General features: G+C 60.1%; 1 protein-coding gene across 2 annotated transcripts; it reads right to left on the bottom strand.

Moving 5' to 3' along the window:
* Window positions 1–1,949: 1,949 nt before the first annotated feature.
* Window positions 1,950–8,104, bottom strand: LOC142001396 (platelet-activating factor receptor-like). 2 transcript variants are annotated; one of them, XM_074976547.1, is made up of 2 exons: window positions 7,806–8,104; window positions 1,950–4,032 (listed from the first exon to the last, which is right to left on the bottom strand). In XM_074976547.1, exons 1-2 carry the CDS (start codon window positions 7,973–7,975, stop codon window positions 3,009–3,011), a joined length of 1,194 nt encoding a protein of 397 aa, XP_074832648.1. In that variant the 5' UTR covers window positions 7,976–8,104; the 3' UTR covers window positions 1,950–3,008. The 2 variants fall into 2 exon arrangements, with proteins under 2 accessions (XP_074832648.1, XP_074832649.1); XM_074976548.1 differs by having other exon boundaries at window positions 7,810–7,920.
* Window positions 8,105–9,955: the final 1,851 nt, after the last annotated feature.

The raw sequence follows: 9,955 nt of genomic DNA, 5'->3' as shown, positions 1-9,955 counted from the left end.
GCTCTCGCTCACCAGGGGTTAATTGTGGTCTGGTCTGGGTGGACTGGAGGGGAGGGGAGGGGAACTGTGGCTCCCTTTGGGCTTTATAGCCCAGGATCTGTGACTGCAAACACATGGTCCAGGCAGACAGAGGGGCTGGCTGGGAGCTTTGCTTTGAAATTCAGCTGTGGAGGCCAGAAGCTCCCCTCCCTGCCGCAGCCCAGCAAGCAGCACCCACTAGGCAGCACTGCCAGCCCAGAACTCAGGGCAGGCACTGGCTGCCCCCGGGAGAAAGCAAACCCTCCCAACGCCTTGGCCGAGACACGCTGCTCCCTCCCGGCAGAGGCTGGCTCAGGCCCCAAGGGACCCACCTACAGCACTGCAGAGGCCACCTGCTCGCAGGTGAGGCCAGCCGGGTCTGCCCTGCGACAGGCCTTGTGGTTGCTCAGACAGGGGGACCAATTGAGGTGGGTGGGGCTGCAAAACTGGAGTGCCAAACAGCCACCCGCGGTCGGGCTTTCAGTCCTGCCTGCAATGAGCCGTGGGGCCAGAGGTGGCACCCACGGCGCTGCTGGGTAACAGGTGACAGCGTAGTGTCGCCCTGGGAAGGAGTGAACCCTGACACCATCCAGCTGCTCCCCTGTAACAGACTTCAGGAACTGCACACACTTCCCCATGGCACCATGTTCACCCAGCTAACACCAGCAGCGAGCCCCTTTCACCCCGAGGGATCCCAAAGCACCTCACCAACCACATGCGCAGGCCAAGCACTGAAATGCAGCCACCTCTGGGGCAGAGGACGGCAGCCAGGAATACGACGACAATGCATCACGAGGACAGGGAAAACCCTGGCCCAGGACTCCCAGGCAGCCCTGTTGGCTCTCAGGAGATGTGCCACGAGGATCTGTAACCAGCCTCCAGTGCGGACGAAGGGTTAGACTGGGAGGTGCCCAGCACACACCGTGCCAAGCAGCAGCCTGGGTGTGGGGAGATGCTGATGCTCTGGGGGGGTGAGTGAAATCAGGCTCCCGAACAGCTGATTCTGCAACAAAAAGGAGCAGGGGTGGGGATCAAACGCTTGTGCCGCTGCTGAGCCAGTTAGAAGCTGTCCCTACAGGGAGCAGCCATCCTGCACAGAGCGGGTGTCAGACACGGCGCATTTCCCAGTGCCCTGCCCTGGGCAACCAGCCCCACCGCTGCCTCCCCCTCTGTACAGCAGACCCCACGCACCCGAACCCCCTCATGCTATGGGCACGGTCAGGGCTCCCTGTAAGCTGAGTGCCCTGGCGGCCGCCCAGGAGACATTCAGGTGCTGCCCAGCTCCCACAGCCATCAGCGTGTTTTTCTACTGGTGGTTCACAGCCACACGCGCCTTGGTGCACACACAAAATTCATTCCACCCCGATGGAAAAAATAGAGGGAACACTGATCACAATATGGATGGCCCCCCTCCCCGGAGCTACTGGGCCCCCTTCCCATTAGTGTGGAGCCATCTCCAGAGACTGCCCACCCCAGCATCTACGAGAGCTCCAGCCAGCACAGAGGACCCCCTGCAAGCGTGCCCTTGAGGCTACCAGCATTTGCTGCCTGGCTTTCGCTGGGCAGGGAGAGCCTTACAATGCCGCCATAAAAAGACACCCAACCTGAGCACACGCGCCTCAGTTTCCCCTCAGCCCAGCCACCAAACAAAACCCACAGTCTCCCTCAGTGTCCAATGGAAATGACCCCACCTCGGGGTGGAATTTACTTGTGCACAGTCCGTGGGCCCCTGCTGGGGAACCCCTCCCCCCCCGTAAAGCAGAGCAGCACAGGGAGGTTTGCCACTCCCCTCTCCCCCAACATCACATGCAGGTCACCCCCTGGGAGCTCATCCGCACTCAGTATCCAGCGCAGGCCCCCACTCACCCGCCCAGCCACTTGAGAGCACCCGCCCCCGACTCTTCCACCCGGCCCGGCCCATTGCTCGGAACCCCCTCAGCCCCACTCAGCTCCCCTAGGGCTCTCCGGACAACCACTCCCCTCTGCAGGGGGGCTGCAGCACCCTGTCGTTCCCAGCAGCTCTCATCTGCCCCTTCCCTGGCTGCTCCCAGGCAGCTCTGACTCACTGATCTCCCACTCACCTGGCTCCACGCCCCCCCTGGGCCCTAATTCAGGGGCAAATGGCCAGTCACAGGTGCACCAGCTTCTTCCCTCTTACATGGCCGGCATCACCCTGTGACAGCCCCTCTTCAGTGGGCTTCGTGGGGAGCAGACCCCAGCTGTGGCACTCCGCTTCAGCCCCACCAAGCAGACGAGGTACAGCCAGGACCCTCTGTCTTGTCCCTTCTAGAAAGGGGGCCAGGCTCAAAGCTATGTTTCCCTCCAGCCAACTCACAGCCTGTTGGAGCCCCACCCGGGCACGTGGCTTTTGGGGGGCCAGGAGCTAATGACGGCTAGTGCTCCGGTCCGCGTGACCCAGAGGTTGGACACACCCTGATGGCGTCTCTCAGCAAACGACAAAGCCCAGAAGGCCCATGTCCCAGAGAGAAGCAATGGGGACTGGAGCTCCTGCGGGTAGAAGCAAGGGAGATACAGGGGGTGGGGGGAGGTTAGCTCAAACGTCTGCCAACCTCCTCCCACAGGATGTACTCACAGGAGCAGAGCCCCAGCTCACACTGGGCAGTCAGTCACCCTCCAATCACGCCAGAGAGGTGCGTTTACCAGGGGACAGTGTTCTCTCCAATTTCTTTCACCCACGGGTGGAATAAATTTTGTTATGTGCACCGAGGAACATGCGATGTGCACCATCAGTAGAAAAACAAGCTGCTGGCCATGGCACTCTGTTAATCATCTGGGCGGCACCTGAATCTTTCCTGGGCGGCCGCCCAAGTGCTCAGCTTACAGGGAACGCTGCCAAGTGACTGCCCACATCCAACGGGAAGAGCTCCGGGGGCGAGTTCAGATTCTGACGACAAGACCAAGTGGCTGGAGCCGGAGCAGTGCCCGTGGGGGTGTCATGGAGGGAGGGAGACTGTTCTCGCAGCAGCCGGCTAGGCGGAGGTGACAGAACAGCGGATGTTGGGCCCGGACCTCTCCAGCGGGGAGGGGGACAGGGGGAGGCAGCGGACAAGGTTGTGCGCGGTCCTCCACAGGTCCGCCCGGAAGCGCCTGATGGCGAAGCAGTAGATCAGCGGGTCAATGCAGCTGTTGAGGCTCAGCAGGGCTATGCTCAGGCTGTGCAGGATGTCCAGCGAGGAGGGGGGGCTGCAGCCAGGGCTCGGCGTCCGGCTGGCCACCCAGGGGGCCAGAGTGAGGTGATAGGGAGCCACACAGACCACAAACACCAGCAGCACGCCCAGCACCATGGCCCGGGCCAGGCGGCGGTGGCTGCCGTGGGAGGCGGCAGCTGCAGCCGAGAGCGACCTCATGATGGAGGTGGAGGCCCCCAGAACCACCAGGAAGGAGGCCGCGAAGAAGCCCACCATGGCGTAGGCGTAGTTCCTGTGCCTTGCATTCTGCTCAAAGCACTTGGTGCCCCCGAGCCCCGCCTGGGTCTGCTGAGCCGCCAGGCTGGGGACGGCGCAGGCCCAGCACAGCAGCCAGACTGCCCCGCAGGCGGCCACAGCCCCGTGGCGCCGGTTCAGAGTCAGGTCCAGCTTGGCCAGCCGGACGGTGGAGTAGCGGTTGACGCTGATGAGGGCCATGAAGGCGATGGCGCTGTAGGTAGCCACGTAATAGGCAGCCCCGGCCAGGCGGCAGGCGGCTTCCGAGAGGGCCCAGTGCCCCCCAGCCAAGTAATAAGGGATCCAGAGGGGCAGGGTGAGGTTGAAGAGGATGTCGGCCAGCGTGAGGTTGATCAGGTAGGTGCGGATGGCCTTCCTCACCTGGCCGCTCTGCAGAAAGGCCAGCAGGGCCACCAGGTTGCTAGGCAATCCCACGCAGAGCACCAGGCTGTGCACCAGGGGCACCAGCACGAACTGCACCGGGTCTCTCGGCTCGCACGCCCCACGGGCTGGGCCCACGGGGGCCTCCGGTGCCTCCAACGGGGCCGTCCAGTTGCTCATGTCGGCTCCGCTGCAAGGCAAGAGGGGCAGGGTTAGCCGGCAGGCCTGGCTGTGGGCCCGAATGGGGAGTGGAGCCCAGAGCTGGGGGCCCTGAAAGCTGTGTCATCAGCCAGGCTCCAGCGCACCTTGCTGGTTATGGGGAGCTGGTCTGACCCCTCCGGTCTCCATCTATCCCCCCATCCGTCCAGCCAGCCCTGGCCAGCTCCACAAATACCCCTTGAGCTATCTCTGCACAGCCAGCCAGCCAGCCACACCGGTCCCTGCGGTCATCCCGTCGCACACACACCTTCTGTCTGTCCAGCCACCCTCCCCACGTCTAACAGCTAGGCGCCGAGCTCACAGCAAAGCCCAAAGGACTCAGAGCAAACACCAGCACAGCAGCCATCGGCAGAGTTTGGGGGGTCAGGGGGTGTCCCCCCAGTGCAGGCCTCAGGCAGGCAGCTACAAGGCCCACCTACAGGATGGGAACGAGGAGCACTTGCCGTGAGGGCTGACCTCCTGAAGCCTCACCCCTTCCACATGAGGTCCCACCCCTTCTCGGGCACAGAACCAGCCCCTCACCTCACACACGCACCTGGCCCCAGGGCCGCTGGCTGCTCCATTGCTGTACACAAAGTGACTAGCGGATGGAAGGGCCGTTAGGGTGTTTCCTAAAATGAAACAGTCTATTCCGAGGTTGTGAACTGCAAAAAGGAGCCTAACTGACGAAAAGGGATTGTTGATTTTTCCGCCGCTGTCTCAGTTGTTGTGTGCAAGAGATGGTACCAAAGATACTAAATCTTTCTCGGAGAGAGAACTGATTTTTTAGACAAAGGAGATACAGCAGATCTGCCAGGATTCCAGTTAAACCTTCGACTCAGTTCCCTGCGAGGAATTATCTGTTAAACTGCAGAAGATGGGGATTGATAGTGGGTGGATAAGGAACTGGCCAAAGGGCAGACCGCCACCAGGCATACTGGCAGGTGAATTGTCTTGCTGGAGCAGGTTACTTGTGGAGTTCATCAGGGATCCATTTCAGGACCAACCTTGTTTAACGGTTTTGCTACTGACCTTGGCAAAGACGAGAAAGAGGAGGAGTGCAAATAAAATCTGCAGAGGACAGAAAGCTGGGGGCAGGGGTCGGGGCACTGCCAAGGTGGAAGGAGGACCTGAATATCAGGGCCTTGGTAACTGGAGCAATAGAAACTGGTTGCTGTTTGATAGCACAAAGCTTGTTACTCTAAGCTGGGGACTTACCAGCTGGAAGTGACAAAAAAGGAGAAAGACACGGGGTGTATTGGTGACTATGAACTGTCAAAGGGAGGTGTCCCTTAAAAAGCCTAAGGCAGTCCTGGGGCACAACAAGCAAGGTATTTCCAGTAGAGACAGGGAAATGTGAGTACGGGCTGAATCTCTCTAGTCTGGCACTCTCTGGCCCAGCAACATCTGTGAGCCAGCGTGATTCTATTTAACTGGAAGACCACTTCTCATGGCTGTGGCCAAGTTTCCCACGGTCCCATAACGTTTTTTTCCAGCCACCAGTCCTGGCTCTCTGTGATCTGTGCTGTTATTGAGCTGCAATTTACCCCTAAGTGTCTTCTCAGAGCCCCGTCAGCAGTGGAGGTGTTGGTAACGTGATAGAAAATATTGACCTCCTGTGGTCCAGCAAATTCTCTGGATCAGCAGCCATCAGGTCCCCAGGGTGCCCAAGGAGAGAGGTTGTACCTGTATTATACAGGGCACTGATGAGATCTTATCTGGAATACCACATGTAGCTCTGCTCTCCCACCTTTAAGGCAGATGAACTCAGACGGGAACAGGTGCGGAGAAGGGTTACTAGAACGATCTGAGGAATGGAAAAACTATCCTAGGAGAGGGAACTCAAAGAGCCTGGCTTGTTCTGCTTAACCAAAAGCAGGCTGAGGGGAGCTGCGACTGCTCTCTATTAATACATCAGAGGGATAAATAGCAGGGAGGGACAGAAGTTATTTAAATGAAGCACCATCTGGACCCCAGCACAAATGGATAGAAACCGTCAATCAACAAGCTTAGGCTGGAGATGAGGCGTCTGCATCTAACCGTCAGAGGAGTGACGCGCTGGAGCGGCCTGCCGGGGGAGCAGCCAGGGTGAAAAGCCTAACTGGCGTCAAGATGGAGCTTGATATATTTAGGGAGGGGAGAGGGTTGTGATGGGTGTGGAGGGGGGTGTGGCCCATCTGCACCGGCCTGTTGCAAAGATCCCTGGAGGTGGGATGCCATGCCCGGGGGGGCTCTGCATTACTACAGGGAAGGCTTCCCCAGGGATTTGTCTGGTGGGTTGGGGGGCACAGGTGGAGCTCCAGTGGGCCATGGGCTGCTGCAGCCCACCAAGGAGACGGAGGGCCACTCATGCAGCCCACCCACTCTTTGTGGTTGCCCTGCCCTGCCCTGCCCTGCCCTGCTCTAGGGGACCCCCCCCCCGCCAAGGACAGAGACCCAGCTGAGGGCCCCAGACCAGCAGAGGCTCCCTGCTCTCACATCCACCTGGCAGTACACCCACCCCGCCCCCATGGCCTGGCCCAAGCAAGGCTGGGGTGCCATGGCCTGTGGCTGGGCTGCATCAGAAACACTGGGCCTGGTTGTGTGGTGGGAGGTGGAAGGAACAGAGGAACACTGGCTCCACTGCAGAGATTCCCAGCTGCCAACAGACCAGGCAGCAAGCTACAGCGGCAGCCTCTGCCATTCCCTGGATCTACGGAGAAGCCCGAATCTGGGGCAAAGAAAGCCGGATTTCACCCAGCCCGATCTCCCCAGCCCCCCCCCAGGCGGTCACAGAGTGGGGATTACCCAGCCCCTGCTGCAAGTCAGAGTCACAGCTGCATCCCGGGCCCCAGCAGGGTCTAAGCCTCCCGCAGAGATGCAACCCCCAGTCCAGCTTGCAGCTGCAGGGGCTTAGCCCTCCTGCCACAGTCGCATAGCTGTGCCCGTCGGAATGTCCCCACTGTCCTGCCCCAGCCAGTCCGTGGCCCCCACCCCACCCCTCCCCTCCCCTCCCCGGCCCAGCCCCAGCACGGCCAGACTGGTGCTGGCTGCTGGCTGCCTGCCAATGGCTAGTTCCCCTGCTGTGCATGCTCACCCTGTGCTGCTAGCACCCTTGGGGCACCAAAAGACAGGCTGCACTCCCCCAGAAAGGAAGGAGCATCTCGGGAGCCAACTTCCACCAAAGGCACGTGGCCACTGATGCGGGGGGCTGGAAATTCCTTCCTGAGCCCTGCAGGCAGCATGAACCCTGAAGCTTGAGGTTGAATTGCTGCCCTGTGCCTCTGCCTCCGGCTCACACAGGTCCAGCACAGAGGGGTTTTCTGTCTCCCCACCCCACATTCACTGGACTCTGGCTGGGCCCCTCAGCAGCCGGGCCAAGCACACACAGGCTACACCCACCAACTGGCCAGCTAGTTGTGGCCCTATGGGTGTGTGGGAGAGCAGGAAGCTGCTGCTCACTGTGTCCCTGCTCTGGGGCTATCATCTGCCAGGCTGTGACTTTGCAGAGGCCAAAGAGGCATGTGCACCCTCCTCCCCGATAGCCAGGGCAACTAAGAGCTAGAACTGCCACGTCCAGCTGAGCCCTGCCCAGCACGGTGCCTTAGGGTGCTACATGCCACATCTGATGCAGCTAACCCCCGAGAGAGCTGGTTCTCTGGGCTAGGGACCACACAGACACCCTCCCCCAGAGTGGCAGGCCCACAAGCAGCAGGACAATGCCCCTGAGATGCAGCACAGAGCCCCAAAGAGCCCACGCGCTAAGAACATTGGTTTGGTCCTTACCCACCGACTCTGCCGATTTCCGTCTCTGCTGCTTCAAGAGGCCAGTGAGAGTTCAAGAAGAGTGCGAAGAGGCTGCCCCAGCCCAGGCACAACCTGCCTGCTATGCACTGGCTGTCACATAGCTGCAAGGAAGCTGCTGTTAACACCTGTGGGGTTTTGGCGTGAGTCATTTCAGGCCCACGCCGGGAGGCCGAGATGCTGCCAGGCCTCCTCTGCTGACAAACAGCCACAAAACACAGCAGATTTGCACAAGAGAATCAAATCACCCGAGGGGTGGGGGTGGGGGGGCTTTTCATCTCAGCCACAGAAAAGCTGTGCTGCAGGAAGACGATCTTAATGGCACCCCAGAGTTCAGGCTGCCTTGACCCTTTCCTATGAACCAGCTCCAAAATTACGGTCTCCCTCCTTTAATTGCTGGTCTTCAGCCAGAGCCTCAGAGGGATTTAGGTTCCTAACTTCTACTGACAACCATAGAGGATCTGCTCCAGGGCCCTGTTGTTCACAAGATTTCAGGGCCGGATTCTTGGGAGCTGGTTACTCGCAGAGGGGGCTGAGTTTGGGACAGAACCTGCATGGCAAAAGCCTTGGAGAACACCTCGCCCCAGAGCCCCAAACAAGCCAATGCTCTCCTAAGTCTCATGACAGCACAGCACCTGGCAGAGGATTTTACACACATCTGCTCGGTTTCCAAGCACGCTGGCAGCGCAGCGAGTTTGAGACCCAGAAAAGATTTGGCCGCTTCAGCTTTCTCCTTAGACTAATTACTAAGCAGTAGCAGTTCCGAGACTGGGATGCAAAAGCCTCCTAATGCCCCTGAGATCTTACATTGTGCTCTGTGTCGGTAGCGCCTCATCAATATCCCTCTTGAATGGCAGGGGAAACTGAGGCACAGAGTGAGAGGTTACTGACCAAGGAGAGACAGACAGTCTTCACCCACCCACCCGGACTGCACTGAGCACACAAATTCCAGAGCTCGCTCGTACACGGTGCTACCCTGCTGTGTTCTGCAGAGCTGCCTGGCCCAGCCAAATGACAGACCTGTCCCATATCACATGGCTGGGCTGGGACACATTCGGTGCCCCAGCAGAAGAAGGAACTCCGTGACCTCTCGGAGCTCCCCATGGCTGGGGATAGCAGGGCTCCGTCAGGCCAGGCCATCCCATGCTCTCAGGCTGGTGTAGAAACCCCAGCCACTACGGAGAGGCAGCCACGTGGTTTTTCAAGTAGGGAAAAAGCCATCTCGGGCCCCTCCAGCAGTGTTCCCCGTAAGCTGAGCACTTGGGCAGCCGCCCAGGAGAGATTCAGGTGCTGCCCAGCTGATTAGCAGAGGACCCCTCCAGCCGGCATCCTGTGTCTATGGGTGGTGCACATCCGCGCATGCCTCAGTGCACATAACAAAATGTATTCCACCCAGGGGTGCAAACAACTAAAGAGAGCATTGTTCAGCAGGTGTGACAGGGGGGCTCTCAGCCTGCCCTGATAAAGCCCCCAGACTAGGGTGAGGGGGGGGCTGGCTGGACCCTGCCCCAGCAAGCCACCCCCTTCTGTTGTGCTAGCCCCACACAAAGTGCTGGCTAGCTCCGCGTGCTCCCCTCCAACAAGCTCGCTTGGGGCGGGGTGCAGAGAGGTACCAGCGGAATGCCCTGGGCTAGAGAGGTTGCTCCAAGCCAGTGGCTTACCCTGCTGGGCTGGCTTGTGGCTTCACTGCGGTCCTGTCCTGGCTGCACTTGGCTGTCTGCGCTGGATCTCGGGGAGGCTTTAAGGAGCCTGGCCAGGCTGCGTGGCACGTCTGATCTCTAGCCCCAGCGCGCCGCCTGACAAGGGTTAATCCACGTGGTGTTGCCGGGGCCGGGGCGGCAGCTGGAGGCAGGGCAGAGCACGGCACCTGTGCATGTTTGTAAAAGGGGACTGGACTCCGAGATGACAAGCCCTTCTAAGGCTTCCCCAAGCCCCGGGCGGCCAGCAGCACTGAATGTGGGGCTGGGGGGATGGAGCCCTGGCTCCCAGAGATAGCTCAGCCATGGGCCTGTCGCAGCCCCAGCCCCCACGCACCTGCCAGGGGCCACAAGGCACTGAGCAGCAGGGGTCACTGTGGCAGTACAAGGGGCTCCTGTTCTCCTGACCCAGGCCTCCCACCCACGCCAGCCCGG

This window comes from Carettochelys insculpta, chromosome 24 (assembly GCF_033958435.1).
Source record: "Carettochelys insculpta isolate YL-2023 chromosome 24, ASM3395843v1, whole genome shotgun sequence".
Taxonomy (NCBI): domain Eukaryota; kingdom Metazoa; phylum Chordata; order Testudines; family Carettochelyidae; genus Carettochelys; species Carettochelys insculpta.
This window is presented reverse-complemented; position numbering and strand designations above follow the sequence as displayed.